This window comes from Phyllostomus discolor, chromosome 2 (genome assembly GCF_004126475.2).
Source record: "Phyllostomus discolor isolate MPI-MPIP mPhyDis1 chromosome 2, mPhyDis1.pri.v3, whole genome shotgun sequence".
NCBI lineage: Eukaryota > Metazoa > Chordata > Mammalia > Chiroptera > Phyllostomidae > Phyllostomus > Phyllostomus discolor.
This window is the reverse complement of record NC_040904.2, coordinates 123,657,597-123,679,854: the sequence shown is the minus strand read 5'-3', so window position 1 is coordinate 123,679,854 and position 22,258 is coordinate 123,657,597. Positions and strand designations below refer to the sequence as shown.

The following is a 22,258-nucleotide window of genomic DNA, read 5'->3' as shown; positions in this document are numbered from 1 at the left end:
CATGTTTGTTTGCCTTCTCTTTTCTCCTCTTGGATCTGTCAGTGGTACTGTCAGCTGGTGTCCCAATCTAGCTTTAGGCAGCCTGTTTGAGGCTACAGGCAATCTACAGTCTGTGGCTGTCTCCTTTAGGTTTGGCTGGTCCTCACTGTTCTACCTTGCTGTCTTTTTATCATCACAAGGCTCAGGGGTTGGTTCATCTACAGTCTGACAGCACCACATGCACCACCTCCACCTGCCCTCTAGAAGGGACTTCTGGTGCAATCAGGCGGGTGTAATTTCAGGTTCTCTCCTGGGAGGCACTATTCAGTCTTAAGGGAAGGTGGTGGGTGTGTTCTCCTGCCGCTGTACTACATGTTGTGGTCTGTTCCAGATTATTTCCAATAATGTGTAGTTTCTGATGAATTAGCTGTTTCATGTGAGGCCAGTCTGTATAAGTGGGTCAGCTCTTTCCTGCTTGGTGCTGATGGCAGCTCTGTGTGAGAGCCAAGGCTCGACAGGGCCCTGAATACCTCTTGCTGTGCCAATTTCTAATCTCTGTGCCCTGCTGTTGTCAGTGGGATAGGGTCCCAGGAGGAGCCAGCATAGCATCTGAAAGAAGTTCTTTAAGGGCTTTTTTGAGATTCTCTTTCTTTCCCCTGTGGATATGCACCTGGCATGGAGCTCTTGAGCCTGGCCTTATTATTCTGTGGAGTTTGCAGTCCTGCAGGTGGGGGGTTGGGTATGCCTCCCCCTTCCCAGAGATTTGTACTCTGAGGTGTGAATGGCCCTGCCAGGCTGCAAAGAATCTCAGATACTGGGCTCTTGCCTGTCCAGCCCTAGCTCACTTCTCTTGCAGGAGGCTCAGACCCAAACCCTCCATTTGCATGCAACCCCTGAATGCCAGCCATGCTTGGGTAGGGCTTTACAATCCCTTTGCTGTGCAGCCTTCTGCTCTTCCTGGCTAGCTGGACTCAGTGGCCATGAACTGCATGTTCAATCTGACCTCTGCTGGCAGTGTAGTTGCACACACATGGAGTCCCTGCCCAGCTATGCTTCAGCTCCCCTCTTTTAAAAAGTCCCTATGTAGCCCCCACAGTGTAGTGTGGAACCACTGCCTGGCTATACATGCACTCTATCTCCCCAAAGGGCAAAAAGTCTCTTGGTTCAGGTTGTTTGCAGCCTGCCAGTGCTTTAGGAGATAGAATTTTTCTCTTGAATTCTCCCTGTTGGTGCTGCAGCTATGGACATGATGCTCACTGTGTGTGTACAGCCTGAGTCTCCCAGACTCTGCACATCTTCCCAAGTCTCTCCTGATTAGGATTCAGGGTTCCCTATGCAGGACCTGGGCTCCTGCTCTGGGAGGGGCGGGAGCTCCTAAGTTGCATTTTCTGTCCTCTCCTCTGCTGCAGGCACCTGATACAAGGTGTTTCCCCTTCAATTTATAAAATTTCTTACCAGACTGTGCAAAGCATCCTCTGTATGCCTTGGCTTCAAAAATTAATATCAGCTAAGATTCTGTTGATCAGGTCACTTATTGGAAGATCAGCTGAAAATTTGTGCTAGTGGGCTCAGCTTCCAACTACTTGGCTGCCATCCTCTAACTAGTCTTTCTGAACAGTGAATCCTAACGAAACTGCAGGGAACCCAGGAGGTTGTGTCATTTTTGTCCCCTCTCATCTCCCCAGGCATACTGCTCAAAGGCTCTTACATCCTCTTACTGTTTCTGTTCTAGGAGGGGCAGCCTGCAACACAAGGGATGTGTGGGTGTCAGTGTGTGGGAGGCTTTCCAGGGCTACCATCTAGTCACCCCCGCCTTATAAATACCCCTTCAGGGTGCTGAGCCCCCATCTCAGCTGAGCACCACCCTGGGGGTCTTGCCCAGCAGCAGTCTCAGGTTGCCACTGCTAAGTACCGCTGGCTGCTGCTGCTGCTGCAGGAGGAGGAGGTGGAAAGACACTGGCGACAGTGCTGGGTCTAGAGCATCCTCAACACTGCTTGAAATCAGGGAACAGGATAACCTCTGGCTTTGTAGTTTTTTCTCAAGGTAATTTTGCCTATTTGGGAACTTTTGTGGTTCCATACAAATTTTAGAGTTATTTTAGTTCTATGAAAAATGTCATTGGAATTTTAATAGGGATTGCATTGAATCTATAGGTTATTTTGGGTAGTATCAGTATTTTAACAATATTAATTCTTACAATCAATGAGCATGGAATATCCTTATGTTTATTTTTGTCTTCAGATTTCATCGGTGTCCTTTATCTTCAGTGTTTAGGTCTTTCATCTTCTTTGTTAAATTTATTCCTAGGTGTTTTATTCTTTTTTAAAAAAGATTTTATTTTTACTTATTTTTAGAGGGGGTAAGGGAAGAAGAACAACGAGAGAGAGAGAGACAGAGAGAGACAGAGAGAGACAGAGAAACATCAGTGTGTGGTTACCTCTCATGTGCCCCGCATTGGGGACCTGGCCTGCAACCCAGGCATGTGCCTTGCCTGGGAATTGAACTGGCAATACTTTGGTTTGTAGGCTGGCACTCAATCCACTGAGCCACACTAGCTAAGGCATGTTTTATTCTTTTGATACAATTGTAAATGGGATTTATTTCTTAATTTCTCTTTCTGGTAGTTCACCATTTGTTTGTAGTAATGGAACAAATTTTTTATATGAATTTTGTATCTTGCAATTTTACTGAATTCACTTCAATTTTTGGGTGACTTTATAATTTTCTATGTATAATGTCATGTCATCCACAAATAGTGATGATTTGACTTTCTCTGTTTCAATTTGGATACCTTTTACTTTTTTTTTTTTATTGCCTAATTGCTGTGTCAAGGGTTTCTGATACTGCGTTGAATAAGAGTGATGAGAGGGGCATTCTTGTATTATTCCTGATCTAAGAGGAAAAGTTTTCAGCTTTTCATCATTGAGTATGATATTAGCTGTTAGTTTGTCCTATTTGGCCTTCATTTATTCAAGGTACAATTTGTCTATACCCTCTTTGTTGAGAGTTTTTATCATAAATGGATGTTGAATTTTGTGAAATAGTTTTTCTGTATCTATTGAAGCAATCATGTGATTTTTATCTTTTTGTTAATGTGGTGTGTTACATTGATTGATATGTGGATGTCGAATCACCCTCATATCCCTGGAATAAATCCTAGTTGGTCATGGTGAATGATCCTTTTAATTTATTTGCTAATGTTTTGTATAGAATTTTTGTATCTATGTTAATCAGAATTATTTGTATTTTAGTTTTATAGTGTTCTTGTCTGGTTTTGATATCAGGGTAATGCTAACCTTGTGAAATGATCTTGGAAGCATTTCTTCCCCTTCAGTTTTTTGGAAGAGTTTGAGAAGCATGGTACCCATGCTTCTGGGTAATCTCTGAATGTTTGGTAGATGCACCAGTGAAGCTTTCTGGGCCTGTACTTTTGTTTATTGGGGGGTTTGTGATTACTGATTAAATCTCCTTCTTAGTAAGCAGTCTATTCAGATTTTCTGTTTCTTCAGTTCAGTTTTAGAAAATTGTAAGTTTATAGGAATTTATTTCTTCTTGGTTGTCTGATTTGTTGGTGAATAATTTTATATAGTAGTCTCATATGATCCTTTGTATTCTGTAGTACCAGTTGTAGTTTCTCTTATTGTTGATTTTCATTATGTGAGTGCTCTCTTTTTTTTCTTGTTAAGTCTAGGTAAAGGCTTGTCCATTTTGTTTATCTTTTCAGAGAACCAGCTCTTAGTTTAATTGATCTTTTGTATTGCCTTTTTAGTTTTTATTTCATGTATTTCTTTTTTTTTAAAGATTTTATTTATTTATTTTTAGAGAGGGAAGGGAGGAAGATAGATAGATAGATAGATAGATAGATAGATAGATAGATAGATAGAGAAACATCAATGTGTGGTTGCTGGGGGTCATGGCCTGCAACCCAGGCATGTACCCTGACTGGGAATTGAACCTACGACCCTTTGGTTCGAAGCCCGTGCTCAATCCACCAAGCTATGCCAGCCAGGGCCTATTTCATGTATTTCTGATCTGATCTTTATTTTCTTCCTTCTACTAACTTTGGGTATGTTTGTTCTTTTTTTTCCTAGTTCCTTGAGGTGTAAAGGTAGATTTTGTCTATGTAATATTTAAGCAGAGAAAAACTTTGTAAATTGATGACTAGCTATTAGATATTTGATGATACCTTATTGAAATTGATATATATGCATATATATAGATACATACATACATGGTTTATCCACTGTATGCATATCTGATGGAATTTGAATTGATATAATATCTTAGTGAAATTGATAATACCATATTGGAATTGATCTCCCTCTCTCCCCCCCCCCCCCCCTTGGTTTGCTCTTGTATGTATAGCTGATAGAATTTGAACACTTTTCTTTGTAGGCACACGAGGCAACATTGGAAGCTAGAGCTAGTCCAGAGATGAGCGACCGAATACAACAATTGGAGAAAGAGATTGCCAGGTACAAAGATGAATCTAGCAAGGCCCAGGCAGAAGTTGATCGCCTCTTGGAAATTTTGAAGGAGGTGGAAAATGAGAAAAATGACAAAGATAAGAAGATCGCTGAGTTGGAAAGGTAAGGAAAGGAAAGCTGAATGAGGTTTCATTGTGTTCAAAAGCTAAAATATGGTTTTAAAACTATGTCCTTTTGGGGCATGCCTTTCAGTATGTCTGCCTCTGTCAATTTGGGTTCCTCTGAGTGCTTGATGTTACTTTTTTATCTCTTTTTTATTTTCTTTATTTTTTAAAATTTTATTTTAATTGTTCAAGTACAGTTTTCTGTCTTTTATCCCATTCCAACCCACCCCCCAACTCGCCCCACCCCATCCTTCCCATTTCTACCCCCTCCCAGTTTTTGTCCTTGTGTCCTTTATACTTGTTCCTGTAAACCCTTCCCCTTTCCCCCTGAAATTCCCTCCCCTCTCCTCTCTTGTCACTGTCAGTCTGTCCTCTATTTCAGTGTCTTTGGTTATATTTTGCTTGTTTGTTTGTTTTGCTTATTAGGGTCCTGTTAATGGTGAGATCATATGGTATTTGTCTTTCATTGCCTGGCTTATTTCACTTAGCATAATGCTGCAATCTTTAAAAGGCAACACAGAATGGGAATAAATTAGGAAGCTATGGACTTCGATGCTATTGGTTAGAAAGTATTCATTTAGAAATTAAATTTTTTACTCCAAATCAAAAGAGCACAAATAGCCACTTGCTCTTTTATTATTTATCTACCTAAAGAGCAAATGAGCTTCAAGTTCAAAGAGTTAATATTTTTTTATAGGGTTAGACCTTTTTTTGTTGAGCTGATTCTCCTTTGGGCTATTGCATTTTTAGATTTTTACAACTTGAATTATAGAAAAGCAGATTATTACACCAGCTTTTTGGCCAAATTTAGAAGAAGGAGGACATTTTCAGGACAGTTTAGGAGACTTAGTTATGATATTTATGGAGCTCAGAATTCTAATTTTTCAAAATGAGCTGTGTTTGAACAGATCCAGCCAGACAGCTCTCTTGGAATTTCTTTTGTCTATTTTTCTTATTAGGATGTACTCTACTAAAGATTAAGCATGTGCCTCTTGACTTCTTCTTTTACACCTACCATATAGTTAGCATAAATTCAGAAGTGTATAGAAATGGTTCTTCCAGTAGAACTTCATTCATCACCTGTAATTTTTTTGGTCAGTTAACAGTGACAGAATGAAATCACTAATCTGTGTGGCTTCTTGGATTCTTAGGGATATTTTTCTTTGTATTTTCCCGAAGGTTGGGAAGTATTAGACTACTTCCATAAATTGTTTATTAAGTTTTAAACTTTTGGGTTACTGGTAGACCTGATTATTTTCCCCTAGAAATTATTATTTCTCTTGTTCTATATCAATAGAATTTTGATTTTCATGAAATGAAAAAGCAAAGTCTAATCCTACAATTCTTTTTCATTGTTTTGAAAGTGTGAATAACATGGTCTGATTACCCATTCACTTGTTTCCTCTTATCTTGATATTAACTTTATATTTTCTGGTTATACTAAGACAAATGGGATACATTCTTTATGTTAAAATTAACAATTACAAGAGTCTCATGGTTACATTTTGTGCGTTTTTGTATGTCTTCATGTTTGCACTGCATCTCCCGGGCATGCGTGTGCATTCACACACACCCCTTACATGCTCTGATGGATTCATGCCTCTCTTATGTCAGCCTGAAATCCATAGCAATACTGCATAGATTTTAAAATATGATACTCTTGATAGATTAGTATATTCCCACTAAATATATTTCAGTATTTCAGAAAAGAAATTCCTTGATGAAGTTTTAACCTTTGGTTTGATTTCTTGGGTTGGAAATCTATGTGGAAATTATTGCTTGCTTGACAAACATTTCTATTCATTTTGGACCCAGTACTGCCTTTGGTAGACAGATATGATTTGAATGAGAGTAAGAAATAGGATTAAATCTATATTTGATATCCAAATAGCTTTTATTAGCTATGTATTTCCCACATTTTGAGAGTTACAAATGATCTACTTTTTCCATGGAATGTACCATACATTTGGTAAATCACTGGTCATGCAAGGTTATAATTTTATTTCAGCATTTGACACAAAGTTTCTTGGCTACCAGAAAAAGAATTAGGTTTTAAACTTAGTTTTTGCTTGCTGGCTTTGTAATTTGTTACTGAGCAATGTAGTTTAAGATAGGAGTAAATAGTCAAAGGCAGCTGGGGCTATATAATGCCTTTTGTTTATAGATTTATTACTGAGGTACATGTGTGTGGGTGCTGTGTTTGTCACTGTTTGCTTCTTGTGTTGTCATTGTGCTGTTTCCTGTGTGTGGGTATCTGTGGCCCAAAGATTTATAATTTGAATTTCTTTACCTTTGTTTTGATTTGTCTTACCATGATCGTATTCCTTTGGAGTTTTGATATCTACGTGTTTGTGTGTATGTTCCCTCATGGCCATGCTGTTTCTTAGAAAGCCAGTCTCCTGCAGTTGGTACCTTCCATGCCAGGTTTCTGTCCCTGCACCATCTGGGGGTTTGTTTGGGCCTTCCTGGGAAAGTGAGTGTTCTGTAAGGCTACTACAGTGCTATACTAACTGAATTGCTGCTTCTGCTGAGGCTTGCTGGAGATTTTGCTTGATCAGAGTTAAAGAACAGCTGGTTGTGTGTCGAGTTTAACTGTATTTCTTAGGTACATTGTTTGTGGATCAAGAGTACATTTGTCTGGTAAGATTCTGATACTGTCGGTTATAATTTTCTTAGTCTTTTTTTTTCTAGCCCATGCTTATGTGGTTGTTCTTACACTGGAATGCTCTTTTCAGTCCTCTTAGCTGATGCAACTATATGCTGCATCATAATTCAAGAGGTAGAATTAGTTTCTGAACTAACTAAACTAGTTAGTTTCTAACTAGTTTCTGAAGGGTGTTCAGCAACCTTCTAAGTGCAAAAATGAAGGCAGACTGTTAATAATTATTGAACTAAAGAAAATTCTTAATATTCTTTTAAAATTTTGTAGGATGTCTTATGTAAGGATACACAATATTAAAAGGTTTAGATTACATCATGAAAAATTCTCAGACCTATTTGTGATCTTGTGAAAAATGAATAGTCCCTTACATTGCTTTCATAGTAGTTAGTTCCCATTAGAAGCTGACTTAGTGGTGTACCACTGTCTTGACTACTGCAGCTTTAAAAAGAGGATTTTATAAGTCCACCCATACATCTGCAAATATAAAATATTTTTTCCAATTAAATCCAAGAATTACTATTTCTAAAGTCATATTCCATACTGTGATGTAAATCAGCTGAGTTTCAACTCAACAGCACCAGGAAGAGCGATGTGCACATACATGTGTACATGCAAACATTGATGTCATATACACCACATATATTTATTACAGGGAATTGTACAGTAGTGTATATGTATGCATATTTATACATACACATATATAAAGAGATTTATTACAAGTAGTTGTCTTGCATTATTGTTGGGGGTGGCTAAACAAGTATGAACTCTGTATGGTAAGCTGTCAAGAAGAGAAGATCTGCCCTGGCTGGCGTAGCTCAGTGGATTGAGCTCGGGCTGCGAACCAAAGCATCGCAGGTTCGATTCCCAGTCAGGGCACATGCCTGGGTTGCAGGCCATGGCCCCCAGCAACCGCATATTGATGTTTCTCTCGCTCTCTCTTTCTCCCTCCCATCCCTCTCTAAAAATAAATAAATAAAATTAAAAAAAAAAAAGAAGAGAAGATCTCTAGTGGGATAGAACTCCCATGGGCATGGGCCAAAATTGTGGTCTGCAGGCAGAATTTTTTCTGTCCTGGGAAAATGTTTCAGTTATGCTCATTTCAATTATCTGGGATAATCTTTACTTTAAATGGATTACAGGCTTTAATTATATCTGCAAAATACCATTACATCTAGATTAATGTTTGTTTGAGTAACTGGGCATGGCTGAGAATTTGACACTTCAAGAAAGTCATCACCTGGCAGCTCTGGGTAGTCTTTATAGATCAACTTAAGGGAATAAAACCAAAAAAACTAGAACTTGGCATGTCCTCATATAAATGGATCAGCTGGGATTAGCTTCAGGAACCCCAAATGTAATAGAAAATTTCTCTTCTAAAGTGAGCATATTAGAGGGTTTTTAAAATAATTCATAATGAGTGGGCTTTTCTTTGGCATAATATTTAACATATTTAGTAATGTACTAAAATTCTGATAAAATTATGATTTTAGCATCTTTTCATACTCCTAAAAGAATTGTTCATTGTCTACTTTTTCACTCATGCTGTTCCTTTTAGCTAAATACTCATGTCATGGCTGTACTGGGAGAATTATCTTCTATGCAGTGTTGGTTTTGCTTCATAACACAGAAAAATTAATTCTGTTTGCAGCAGAAACCCTCAATTTACTCTAATATGAGGGTCATTTAGATAAGATTCAACTTACTTAGAAATTTTTATATGTAGAGAAATTTGATTTTCATGTAATTTAGCTGTCAAGCAATGCTTTTAATGTATCAAAGTTGGGAATTTTCATTGATCTAAAGAATAATAAAAATATAAAAAATAATAAAACAGGGATAATAATAAAAAAGAATAATAGAATCTTTTGTATAACCTAATAATTAATAAAAATGTGGATTTATTGTGTTTCCCAATTTGTAGTAATACAAAAACTGGGATTTTAATGGATACAGGTTTCATTATGGGGTACTTTAAAATTTAGCAGAGGAATTAATAAATGAGCAGAAAGGACACAGTTTCTTTTTAAGCCTTTAATCTTTAAAAGCCCTGAAGTTCTTTTTATTTCTTTCCTAGGGGGCAGGGGGAGGGCGCTTGGTCACTCTTCCTTTAAATGTGCATCCAAAATTACCACTGTTGATAAAATTTATAGTTAATCAGGCTCTTGAAAATAATACCCAATCTTAGTTAGTTTTTCTTTCCATAACCAGTAACAATAAAAACGTCATTGTGAACCATTGAGATTGGTCTCTTTTTGACTTTGAACATGTATTCTGCAGTCTTCTATGTGCCAGAGACTCTTGGATTTTTATAGGCAGGAATCTGTGAGTGTCACAGAACATATGAAGTACAGCCAGGTGGTATGTCAGCAGACCTGCATTCTTATCCTGGATTTGACTGAGGACGTTAATTTTTTAATTTGTTTTTCATCTTTTTATCTTATATAATGGGGATGATAAATCTTGTTCGATTATTCTCATGATTGTAAAAACTCATTTCAAGTACTGAAACATTACAAAAAATTAATGTACAAATTGAAATGGTGCTAATGTTCATGAAATACACTTAAGGTAAAATTTAGATCCTAGAGACAGTCTGGATGGCACTGGCCATGAAAAAATCTAAGTATTTGGAGGATAATACTAATTTCAGTGAGATTGATTAATTTTTAAAAAGGTAAACTTCCTGTTATTATAAAAAATAATAATGAACCTCAGAGTTTCCAAGCTGTGTAGGAATATTACTTATAGCTACTTTGTTCTTTTACTGCTGAGCAGTATTGTAAATGAATTGATGTTTGTAGAGCCTTATGTTTTTCTTCCTTATTGCTTTTAGATTGCATCATTTGAGGTAGATTTTGGTAGATTTGAATGAGAAGTACTGTTTGCAGTTGGGAAAAATATTTTGTTTTCACATTTGAGAGAATTATATAAAACTCTTCCAAACAAATTAGACTCCTGTAATTCTCAGCCCAGGTGGCAAACACAAGGCCCCTAGGCTGAATCTGGCCCTCCACCTTGTTTCTACCTGGCAGCAGCAAGCTCCTTGCCTCTAGTTAAGGAGTAGTTTCATTTATACAGTCCTAAAATTATATTTGGCCCTTTGAAGGCAATTGTGAGGCTGATGTGGCCCCCGGTGAAAATGAGTTTGAAACCCCTCTTGAGTCTACAGAATAACCAAAGTTGTCAGTGTTTTTATGCTTTTGTTCATGGATAACTTGGATCTGAGAAATTGAGCGGTGTGGGTAAAGGAGCAGTCAGGTGTAAGGTGTATATGTATACAACTAAGCTAACCAAAGTTGTAAAATCATAGTTAGCTACTTAAATGGAAATGGGGAGCACTAACCTTCTCTTTTCTTCCTTTCCTTTGTGTTTAAGAAATAAATTTTTTCCTGTCCTGGGAAGTTGTAAATTTTAGATAAGTTTTTTTCTTTAGAATCTTACATTAATGTACAGTGATATAATCTACTGTAAAAACACATTTATTGAGAGTTGAAAACCTGAAATTACTAATTTTTAGTAATCTGTGACCTCATCCCCTTCTCTAATCCTGTGCTTTATGTTTTTTCTGTGTCTATGAATAATACTATTTTTGAATATTGTCCTTATTAATTCTTTCTAACTTTCTCTTTCACATTTTCTTCCTGGATGTGCTGTTTTCTTCAGTCTCACCTCAAGGTCAGTATGATTGTACTAAAATAAAGACATGTGACAGACCATTCTATGCTAACACTATTTTGATCTGAAATGATAGAACTTGTTCCAGGAAGGCAATGGAGAGATCTAGTTATGAGTGCATAAATGTCAGGAGTTTTAGATTTACCAAAAGAGTGGACTGAGTTCTTTGTCTCAAAAGACAGCATGAGTGGTCAGAAGCAAGAATCAGACCAGCCAGGTTTTGACTGAGAGAAACGAAGATGAAAGGAACCACCAGGGGAATGAGAAGGTAAAAAAAATATTGTTTTAATTTACTTAAAATTTCATCAGAGACATTCTGGCTAATAGCATATTAACTAGCAGGATGAATTGAAGCATGAATGATGGAGGAAAGTTGCCACAGTGTGGATTTATATAACTTTTAAATTATTTCACTTGCACAAATCTACACACACCTTTAAATTTTGGGTTTGTTTTGTGATTCTGCTGATGGTAGAATTCTAATGATAACAAAACCGTCCACCACTACTGCTGTTTGTGTGTGACAGAGGTACCATGGTAGAAGCTTTACATCTTCATTATAGTAAGTAAATTAGAAAGTAAGGGTGGCAGAAAATAATTGGAAACCCTCATTTTAAAAGTTACTCATTTTGCATGAGTCATAGGAATATAAATTAAGGTATGAGAATTTCTGAGATGATATTAATACCGTATCATTTTATGTAACAGCTCTTTTCCAATAATAATATCATATATATTTACTATTTATAAAAACACCTGTCTCTTGACTTACAACTAGTATATGAGTTACACAGGTGAGATTATGCTGATAAGGAACTATGATTAGGGAACATGATTTCTCTAGGATCAACCAACTAGTAAGCGATGATACTTGGATTTGAAGCTATGTCTTCTCATTTCAACCTCAGAGCTCTATATGTTTTATGCATGGTGGCCTAGGAATTAGAGTATGAGTTATGAAACCCCAGAGTGCTTGAATTTTCTTAGGTAGATTTCTCATCGGTAAAACTGGGATAATTATCTAATCTAAAGAGTTGTGAACATGGAATGAGTTATAAAGGGAGCACTTAGAGCAGTGACTGGCAGGAGGAAAGCAATCAATGAATGGATCTATTGCAGTCAGTTGTTTTCGCCTTTTTCATGGAACCTTATTTGATCCAGGATATCCTAGCATGGTGTGAAACATTTCAGCTTCTTTAAAACACTGTACTGACTATTAATTCATACCAATATTAATAGAGAGTACAAAGTAGAATCCCAGTGCAAAGCTGTGTATGTTTAGTAAATGAAAAAAGAACACATATTTCTTTTATATTGATATTTTAAGACTCCACTTAGATTTTTAAATGCTGAAATTTTTGTTATAAGTAGAAAGATGAAGTTGAGGCTTTTTTGAAACAAAGATCTCCTTCCCATTTCTACTGTCTGGTATTTGTTCTCAATATTTAAATCACAGACTTAAACAGAATTTTTTTTATTGTTCTTCAGTTACAGTTGTCCTGCCTTTTCTCCACTGAACAATACCCCTGCCCAGACCCCGCCCCATTCCCAGTCAATCCCCCTACCATTGTCTGTGCCCATGAGTCCTCTATTTGTGTTCCTTTTCTTTGTCCTTCCCCTTCTTTTATTGGTGATTCAGGATTCTTAGGATGTAGTCCCAGCAGTAGGATCATTGGATTGAAAGGCAGTTCCAACTTTAGTTTTTTGAGGAAATTCCATACTGACTTCTACTGTGGCTGCACCAGTCTGCATTCCCACCAATAGTGTACTAGAGTTCTCTTTTCTCTACCACCTCACCAGCACTTGTAGTTTGTTGATTTATTAATGATGGCCATACTGACCAGTATGAAGTGGTATCTCATTGAGGTTTTAATTTGCATCTGTCTGATGGCTAGTGATGTTGAGCATGTTTTCATGTGACTTTGGGCCCTTAGTATGTCCTCCCTGTAGAAGTGTCTGTTCATGTCCCTTGCCTGTTTTTTAAGTGGCTAAGCAGTATTTCTGAAAGTGTCTTTTTAAAAATAGGCAATTTGTATGGGGTGTAAGTATTTACAAAAATAAGTAAATAATGTCCTCTGCATAATTACGTATACTAATCTAATTCATGAAGGAGATTTTTCAGTCAGATCTACACTCTTTTTCCTTTTCTTAGGCATGACCTTTCTGGTTTATCAAATAAGTAAAGCTGTAGGGTATCAGCAGTCCTGAAATTTCTATCTTCAGTCATCTTTACCTTCCTTTTGTTTCAGTGGAACTAATGTTCCAGCTGTTTGCCAGGGCTATATCATCCTGATTTCTTTATCCCTTCCTTCTTACTAGTTTTCAAAAACATGCTCTGTAAATTAAATCCTTCTTCTCCTTATCTCCTTGTGTCTGTTCCTTTCCACTGACTCGCCTAAACATAAAACATATCCTCCTTACCCCAATCCTTAAAAAAAAAGTAAATAATTCCTCCCAGTATCTTTTTTTGTTTGTTTGTTTCAATTCACTACAGTATCTTTTACCTTTTACTTTTTTTCTATTTATTTGTACAGTTTTGGGAAGAAGCATTTATTCTCACTGTCTCCATGTTCAGACTTTCCATTTAATTTTCCAAACCAATGTAAATTGGATTCTTTTTTCACTCCGGTGCTAAAATAGCCTCAGTGATGTATTAGGTGCCAAATTTATTGACCTTGCTTGTCTTGGTTAAACTGACCTTTCTGGGGTGTTAAATATTATTAACTATCTCCACTCCTGCTAGAAACTGGTATTTTGTGGTTGATATAACATTGTTTTCTGCTATATCTCTTACTATCTCATTGACATTTTTAAGTCTATTTTGTTTTTCTTGTTTTATGTGTTTCTTAACTCTTGGTGTTTCTTATGACCTTTAAAAAACTCCTTTCATCTACATATTGGTCACCTGCCTTGTTATAAGAATGACTAAGTTTTATTTTGTTTTGGCTAAACTTGTGTGGAACTCCTATTTCAAATAAACTATTTATTGCAAAAGAAATCTTAGTATTTTCAGTAAAAATGGCAAGTACAAATACTATTATTTTAAAGGTAACTTTTCCATATATTATTCTAAATATTTTCTCTACACAATATGGGTACTACTTAAGTAATTTCAAGACTGAAATTATTTGGAATTAAGTAATTCAAAATGTGAAACCAAGTCAGCTTGAGTAGGAAAATATCATGAAGGCTTTTCCCTTGTGTTTGGGAACTTTCACCTCTAACTTAAGCTTTGAGTGGACTCATTTTTACTGGGAAGTTTTATTGCTTTTTCCCATTATTGTCTTTTGCACAACAGTTTTTTTTTTAATTTTAATTTTTAAAAATTTTTATTGTTATTCAAGTACCGTTGTCTCCCTTTTCACCCTACCACGCCCCCCGCCCCACTCATCGCTACCTCTCACCCTCAAACCTATTGCCTTTGACTTTGTCCATATGTCCTTTATACATGTTCCTTGATGGCCCTTCCCCTATTATCCCTCTGCCCCCTCCCTTGTAGTCACTGTCAGTTTGTTCTTTATTTCAATGTCTCTGGTTGTATTTTTCTTGCTTGCTTGTTTTCTTGATTAGGTTCCACTTATAGGTGAGATCATATGATATTCTCTTTTACCACCTAGCTTATTGCACTTAACATAATGCTTTTCAGTTCCATCCATACTGTTGGGAAGAGAAGGAGTTCCTTTCTTTCTGCTACATAGTATTCCATTGTGTAAATGTACCACAGTTTTTTGATCCACTCACTTACCGATGGGCACTTAGGTTCCTTCCAGCACTTGGCTATTGTAAATTGTGTTGCTATGAATATTGGGGTGCATTGTTTCTTTTGAATTGGTGTTTCGGGATTCTTGGGGTATAATCCTAGCAGCGGTATTACTGGGTCAAAAGGCAGTTCCATTTTTAGTTTTCTGAGGAAATTCCATACTGTTTCCCACAGTGGCTGCACCAGTCTGCATGTTCACCAACAGCGCACTAGGGTTCCCCTTTTCTCCACAATCTCTCCAACACCTGTTGTTTGTTGATTTGTTTATAATAGCTATTCTAACTGGTGTGCAGCGGTATCTCATTATGCTTTTAATTTGCATCATGTTATGACGCTCAGCATCTTTTCATATGTCTCTGGTCCCTTGGTATATCCTCCTTGGAGAACTGTCCAGATCCTTTGCCCATTTTTTAATTGGGTTGTTTGTCTTCCTGGAATGGAGTCGTGTGAGTTCTTTATATATTTTGGAGATCAAACACTTCTCCGAGGTATCATTGGCAAATATGTTTTCCCATATGGTTAGTTCTCTTTTCATTAATGCTGTTTTCTTTAGCTGTGCAGAAGCTTTTTATTTTGATGAGAACCCATTTGTGTATTCTTTCCTTCATGTCCCTTGCTCTAGGAGACATATTGGTATAAAAATTGCTGCATGGAATATCTGAGATTTTCCTGCCAATGTTCTCCTCTAGGACTCTTATGGTGTCACGATTTATATTTAAGTATTTTATCCACCTTGAATTTATTTTTGTGTATGGTGTAAGGTGGTAATCAGGTTTCTTTTCCTTCCTTCCTTCCTTCCTTCCTTCCTTCCTTCCTTCCTTCCTTCCTTCCGTCCGTCCGTAGCTGTGCAGCTTTCCTACCACCATTTGTTAAAGAGGCTATTTTTACTCTATTTTATGCTTCTGCCCCTTTTGTCAAATATTAATTGACCACAGAGACTTGGATTTATTTCTGGGCTCTCTATTTCTGTTCCATTGGTCTGTGTGTCTGTTCTTATGCCAATACCATACTGTTTTGATTACAGTGGCCTTGTAGTACAGTTTTATATCATGTATTATGATCCTTCCTACTTTGTTCTTTTTTCTCAAGATTGCTGAGGCTATTTGGGGTCATTTATGGTTCCATATAAATTTTTGAAATGTTCTATATCTGTGAAATATGTCATTGGTATTTTAATAAGGATTGTGTTGAATCTATATATTGCTTTGGGTAACATGGACATTTTGTTGATGAACTGGTATATGCTTCCATTTGTTTGTGTCTTTCTGAATTTCTTTCTCCACTGTTGTATTGTTTTCTGAGTACAGGTCTTTTACCTTCTTGGTAAAGTTTATTCCTAGGTACTTTATTTTTCTTGTTTCTATAGCAAATGGGATTTTGTTCCAGATTTCTTTTTCTGATCTTTTGTTGTTAGTGTATAAAAGTGCCTTTGATTTCTGAATATTGACTTTGAACCCTGCTGTTTTACCAAACTTGCTTATTAGGTCAAGTAGTTTTTTGGTGGGGTATATATGGTTTTCTATGTTTACTATCATGTCATCTCCATACAATGACAGTTTTACTTCCTTCTTTCCAATTTGGATGCCTTTTGTTTCTCTTTCTTGTCTGATTGCTGTAGCTAGGACTTCCAATAGTATGTTGAATAGAAGTAGTGAAAGCAGATACCTTTGTCTTATTCCTGATCTTACAGGGAAAGCTTTTGGTTTTTGTCCATTGAGTATGATGTTGGCTGTAGGGTTTTAGTATATGGCCTTTATCATGGTGAGGGATTCTCCCTCTACTCCCATTTTGCTGAGTGTTTTTATCATAAATGGGTGCTGTACCTTGTCAAGTGCTTTTCCCCATCTATTAATATGATCATGTGATTTTTCTTTCCTTTTGTTTATGTGATTTGCAAATGTTATACCATCCCTGCATTTCTGGGATGAATCTCACTTGGTAATGGTGTGTGACCCTTTTAATGTATTACTGAATGGAGTTTGCCAGTATTTTGTTGAGGATTTTAGTGTCTATGTTCATCCGCAATATTGGCCATAATTTTCTTCTTTGTTGTGTCTTTCTCTGTTTTTTGGAATTAGAATTATGCCAGCTTCATGAAAGGAGTTTTGGAGTCTTCCCTCTTCTTGGATTTTTTGGCATAGTCTGAGAAGGATCGGGGTTAGCTCTTCCTTAAAGATTTTGTAAAATTCTCCTGTGAAACTGTCCAGTCCAGAGCTATTGTGTGCCAGGAGTTTTTTGATCATTGCTTCAATTTCATCAGCTGTTATTGGTCTGTTCAGGCATTATACTTATTCTTCATTCACTTTTGACAGATTATATTTTTCTAGAAATTTTCCCATTTCATCCTGGTTTTCAAATTTCTTGGCATATAGTTGTTAGTAGTAATGTGTTTTTTTAAATTAATATATTTTATTGATTATGCTATTACAGTTGTCCCATTCCCCCCCTTTAGTTCATGTCCATGGGTCATACATATAAGTTCTTTCGCTTCTTTCTGTATTTCCTATACTATTCTTCACCTCCCCCTGTCTATTTTCTACCTACCATTTATGCTACTTATTCTCTGTACCTTTCCCCCCCTCTCACCCTACCACTCCCTTGTTGCTAACTCTTCGTGTGATCTCTATTTCTGTGGTTCTGTTCCTGTTCTAGTTGTTTGCTTAGCTTGTTTTTGTTTTTGGTATGGTTGTTAATAACTCTGAGTTTGTTGTCATTTTACTTTTCATAGTTTTGATCTTCTTTTTCTTAGGTAAATCCCTTTAACATTTCATATAGCAAGGGCTTGGTGGTGATGAACTCCTTTAACTTGGCCTTATCTGAGAAGTACTTTATCTGCCCTTCCATTCTGAATGAAAGCTTTGCTGGATAGAGTAATCTTGGATGTAGGTCCTTGCCTTTCATGACTTGGAATACTTCTTTCCAGCCCCTTCTTCCCTGCAAGATGTCTTTTGAGAAATCAGCTGGGAGTCTGATTGGAACTCCTTTGTAGGTAACTATCTTTTCTCTTGCTTTCTTTTAAGATTCTCTCCTTATTTTTAATCTTGGCTAATGTGGTTATGATGTGTCTTGGTGTGTTCCTCCGTGGGTCCAACTTCTTTGGGATTCTCTGAGCATCCTGGACTCCCTGGAAGTTGATTTCCTTTGCCAGATTGGGGAAGTTCTTCATTATTTGTTCAAATAAGTTTTCACTGTCTTGCTCTTCCTCTTCTTCTAGCACCCCTATGATTTGGATGTTGGAACGATTAAAGATGTCCTGGAGGTTCCTAAGCCTCTCCTCATTTTTTTTGAATTCTTGTTTCTTCATTCTTTACTGATTGAATGTTTCTTTCTTCCTTCTGGTCCACACCGTTAATTTGAATCCCGGTTTCCTTCTCATCACTGTTGGTTCCCTGTACATTTTCCTTTATTTCACTTAGTATAGTCTTCATTTTTTCATCTAATTTGCAACCAAATTCAACCAATTCTGTGAGCGTCCTGATTACCAGTGGTTTGAACTGTGCATCTGATAGGTTGACTTTCCCTTTGTTGCTTAGTTGTATATTTTTTGGACCTTTGATCTGTTCTTTAATTTGGACCTTTTTTTTTTTTTTTTTTGTCTCTGCATGGCTGTTAGTAGTACGTGGCGGACCCTTAGGTATTCACCAGGGCAGGGCAACCCACATCGCTGCATTGTGAAGCTATATGTGGGTGAGGGGTCTGAGAGGGAACAATGACGCTTGTTCTGCTTTCTTGACAGTTTTCAGTCACTTCCCCTGCTACCCATAATCAAATTGGCTCCTTCTGGTCCTGATTCCCAGGTGGGTGGGCTTTTGTATATTCTAGGATCCTGTGGGTTTCTCCAGTGAACTTTCCTGTGAGGCTGGGAGTTTCTCCCTCTGCTGCCTCAACCCCCACAGGTGCTTTCAATCAGAGGTTTGAGCCTTCCCCTCACTGGAACCCTGGGTTGCACAGACCGTTTTTCTTTCCAGTTGTTCCTCCTGGTTCATCTGCACAAGAATGTGGGACTGCCAGGTCCACAATCCACCGCCTCCCTGCGTATGCCACCACTGCCTTGCATGACAGCCACCGCCTTGCCAAGAATCCTCTTCACCCAGCTGCTGGTCTTTGCCCCTCCTACTGGTCTGGATGAATGTTTCTTGTTTAAGTCCTTGGTTGTCATACTTCCGTACAGTTTAATTTTCTGTCAGTTCTGGTTGGTTTTTGTTTTTAAATTTATTGTTGTCCTCCTTTTGGTTGTGCGAGAAGGTACAGTGTGTCTACCTATGCCTCCATCTTGACTGGAAGTCCTGTTAGTAGTAATTTCTTATAATCCTTTGTATTTCTGTGGTATCTGTTGTAATCTCTCCTCTTTCATTTCTGATTGTGTTTATTTGGGTCCTCTCTCTTTTTATTTTGATGAGTCTGCTTAAAGGCTTGTTGGTTTTGTTTGTCTTTTCAAAGAACCAGCTCCTGGATTTATTGATCCTTTGAATTGTTGTTTTAGTCTCTACATCATTTAATTCTGCTCTGATCTTGGTTATTTCTTTCCTTCTACTTACTCTGGGCTTTTTTTGTTCTTGTCTCTCCAGTTCTTGTAAATGTAGCATAGCTTGTTTATTTGAATAGTTTCTGCCTTTTTTAGGTAGGCCTGTATCCCTATGAACTTCCCTCTCAAGACTGCCTTTGCTGTGTCCCATAAGTTTTGGACTGTTGTATGTGCATTTTCATTTGTTTCCAGAAACTTTTTTATTTCTTCCTTGATTTTCTTATTAACCCATTAATTTTTTAATAGTATACTATTAAATCCCCATGAGTTTGAGTGTTTTTGAGTTTTTTCCTTGAGGTTGGTTTCTAGTTTCAGCCCCTTGTGGTCCAAGAAAGTGCTTGAATTTTTTGAGGTTGGTTTTGTGTCCTATTATGTTGTTTTATCTTTGAAAATGTTCCATGTGCGCTTTAAAAGAATGTATACTTTGCTGCTTTGGGATGAAAGGTACTGTATATATCTGTTAAGTCCATTTGATCTTGGACATTATTCAGTGCCACGATATCCTTATTGATATTTTGTTTGGAAGATCTATCCAGTTTTGACAGTGGGGTGTTAAAATCCCCTGGTATTAGTGTCTATATCTTTCTTGAAGTTCTCCAGATTTGGGTGTTCCTGTGTTGGGTGCATACATGTTTATAATGTTTGTCTTCTGGATGGATATTTATAATATCTCTTGAATATTATAAAATGTCCTTCAGTATCTGTTTTTATGGCTTTTTTTTGAAATCTATTTTGTCTGATATAAGTATTGGTACCCCACCTTTTTTCCCCTGTCCATTTGCTTGTAATATTTTTTCCAACCCTTCACTTTCAGTCTGTGCAGGTCTTTTCTTCTGAGGTGGGTCTCTTGTAAGGCAGCATATGTGTGGGTCATGTTTTCTTATCCATTTAGCTACCCTGTGTCTTTTGATTGGAGCATTTAATCCATTAACATTTAAGGCTATTATTGATAAATACTTATTCATTGCTATTTTTTCCTTTTTTACCTGTGTTCCTCTCTTTCTCACTTTGTACCTTCAACTTCTTAAAGCAGTCCCTTTAGCATATCTTGCAATGCTGTTTTGGTAGTGGTATATTCTTTTAAACTTCTTTTGTCTAGGAAACTCTGTATTTCACCTTCCATTTTAAATGAGAGCCTGGCTGGGTAGAGTAGTCTTGATTGCAGGCCTTTGCTTTCCATTATTTGGGATATTTCTTGCCATTCACTTCTAGCTTCTAGTATTTGTGTTGAGAAATCAGCTGCTAGCCTTATCTGAGCTCCCTTCTATGTTACTATCTGTTTCTCCCTTGCTGCTTTTAAGAAGCTATGTTTTAAAATTTGCCATTTTAATTATGATGTGTCTTTGAGTAGACTTCTTTGGGTTCATCTTGATTGGGACCCTCTGTTTCTGAACTTGTATGGCTTTTCCCCTCTCTAGGTTAGGGATGTTTTCTGTCATTATTTTTTCAAACAGGTTTTATATCCCTTAGTTCTTTTCTTTTCCTTCCAATATTCATGATGAGAATGTGGTTATGTTTCATGTTGTCCTGAAGTTCCCTTAAACTATCCTCATACTTTTTGAGTGTTTTTCATTTTGTTGCTGTACCTGTGTCTTTCAGCTCACTAATTGGTCCTCTGCTTCATCAGCCTGCTTGTGATTCCTCAAATGTACTTTGTATTTTAGGTATTGTTCATTTCTTTATGGTTCTTGTTTATAGCTTCTATTTCCTTTTTCATGCTGCTGCAGTTCCCACTCAGTTCCTTGTAGTTGTCACTGTGTCCCTTGAGCATCCTTATAACCATTCTTTTGAATTCTGTGTCTGATAGATTGCTTGTCTCAATTTCATGTAGTTCTTTTACTGGGGATTCTTCCACTCATTTCGATTGGGAGTTCTTTCTTTGTCTCCCCATTTTAGATAACTCTTTTTTATTGTTTCTGCATCTCAGGACATGCTGCTTTGCCTGCCTGTCTTCATGTTGTGGACTTCCATGATAGGACTTGTGTGGGACTCAGTGGTGCTGTCTCTTTGAATTTTTTATCTGGATGCTCTGGGGTTGCCCTTTCATCTGTTTGTGTGGGCTCTTTTGTTTTACTTGGGCTTTGCTTGTTGGTGGCTTCTTTGTTAGTGGGTTCTCTCCTTTAGCGGGCTTACTGGTAGTCACATCTCTCACCTTGTCTTGTATGCTGTTGTACAGTTGTTGGTTAACAAAGCAGTATTACCAGACAACCTATGCTACATCAGCAAAATAATCCCGTCTACCACATCAGCAGTCTCAACTGCAGTTGAGCAAAGATTAATAAAGGTGAAGAGAGATTATGGATTTATAAGATATGACAGAGGTAATATGAGGTGACTAAAGAGGGGAGAATGTTACTGAGTGGGGAGAGGGAGGAGAATTAATAAGAGTAGGGATAGCAGTAAGTCAAAGAAATGGAGAGAACAAGCTTTAAAATGTAAGTAAAACACAGAGTGATGCTGGGAACAATGAGGTGAGAAAACAGAAGGATATACTACTAGGTTTAATGTAAAATTAAAAAGGTACTGTTCCAGCAGGGGCAGAATTGCAGAAGAACCACAGCAGAGTCGATAGCAATGACAGCTGAGTAAACTTTAGTGAAGGTGAACCGGGAATAAGAATATTGTACAAAGGGATAAATGAATATGAGATGTTTACTGTAAAGAAAAATGACTTTGAGAGGATGGGGTAATAAGCAAAATAATAAGAGTAAGGTTGAGAGAGGGGAAGAATTCCTCACTTGACTGATCAGGGGCAGCGGGGAGGCAAAATGGAGTAAGACAGGTGGAGAGTATTCTATGGATTTTAAAGTACAAACAAATAGTGAAAAAAGAGGAGTTCCATTGGAGAAATACAACAATAACCATGGTATTTCACCCAACTAACCACTGTATAAAAGGGGGAAGGGAAATAAGGCTTTGAAAGAGGGCAAGAAGAATGTGAGCTGATTTAAGAGAACAGCTCTTATGCAAGGTTAGATAGAAGAGAAATAGTGAGAGTGAGGGACAGGAACATTGTGTAGCGTCAGCGAAAATAAACTTTACAACAGTAATAAAGCTCAGGAAGA

At 37.3% G+C, this 22,258-nt stretch overlaps 1 protein-coding gene across 9 annotated transcripts in view; it reads left to right on the top strand.

The window, feature by feature from the left end:
- The window catches only part of ERC1 (ELKS/RAB6-interacting/CAST family member 1), a 557,388-nt gene that overhangs the window by 208,635 nt on the left and 326,495 nt on the right, over nucleotides 1–22,258 (top strand). For 6 of the 9 annotated variants that reach the window (XM_028531610.2, XM_036018478.1, XM_036018480.1 and 3 more), the window contains 2 exons: nucleotides 4,376–4,569; nucleotides 10,897–10,908. In XM_028531610.2, coding sequence (XP_028387411.1) covers nucleotides 4,376–4,569; nucleotides 10,897–10,908 — 206 coding nt within the window. The remainder of the gene's footprint in view (nucleotides 1–4,375; nucleotides 4,570–10,896; nucleotides 10,909–22,258) is intronic. The other 3 variants (XM_036018479.1, XM_028531611.2, XM_028531612.2) reach the window with 1 other exon arrangement.